This window comes from Eimeria tenella, genomic scaffold (genome assembly GCF_000499545.2).
Source record: "Eimeria tenella Houghton genomic scaffold, Eth_scaff3054, whole genome shotgun sequence".
NCBI classification, from domain to species: Eukaryota; Apicomplexa; class Conoidasida; order Eucoccidiorida; family Eimeriidae; genus Eimeria; species Eimeria tenella.
In genome coordinates this window covers 1-580 of record NW_013542924.1, presented here as the reverse complement: position 1 = coordinate 580, position 580 = coordinate 1, and the positions used below count along the sequence as shown (strand labels likewise).

At 50.2% G+C, this 580-nt stretch overlaps 1 protein-coding gene across 1 annotated transcript; it reads left to right on the top strand.

Annotated features, from left to right (window-relative positions):
* Positions 1–3: 3 nt before the first annotated feature.
* ETH_00039600 (uncharacterized protein) lies at positions 4–543 on the top strand (the record flags this gene model as incomplete). Its single annotated transcript, XM_013375982.1, has 2 exons — positions 4–192; positions 397–543. 2 exons carry the CDS (start codon positions 4–6, stop codon positions 541–543), a joined length of 336 nt encoding a protein of 111 aa, XP_013231436.1.
* Between the last annotated feature and the right edge of the window lie 37 nt (positions 544–580).

Below are 580 nucleotides of genomic sequence, written 5' to 3'. Positions count from 1 at the left end.
CAGCTGCAGCAGCAGCAGCAGCAGCTGCAGCAGCAGCAGCAGCTGCTGCTGCAGCAACTCTACCGCTGCAAAGCAGCAATTGTTGACGCACTCTCTCATGTGTCTCCAAAAAAAACAGCACAAATGAGGGCCTGGGCCCTCGCGGGCTGTTTGGAGACAACCCTAAGGGAGCTCGGCATCCAGGCCTTCCAGGTGAGGGTTTAGGGTTTAGGGTTTAGGGTTTAGGGTTTAGGGTTTGGCGTGGACGCGCAGGAGTCGCCGTTTCCGCGTTTTTTTGCGGAATTAAACCGGGAGTTGGATGGTCTCAAACGGAATAAAATAAATCATTTAATTTAATTAAATTAACTCAATTTAATTCATTCAATTTAATTCATTTAATTAATTAATTTGCTGCAGGTCGAAGAAATCAAAAGCGGCAGCTTCGAGGGTTTCCCCCAACCCACCCTCACAGACGATGACCAGCCAGCAGCACAAATTCTGAGGAGGGTTACAGACCCTTTCGGCAGCAGCAAGAGCAGCAGCAGCAGCAAATACATCCACTAGCAGCAGCAGCAGCAGCAGCAGCAGCAGGAGCAGCAGG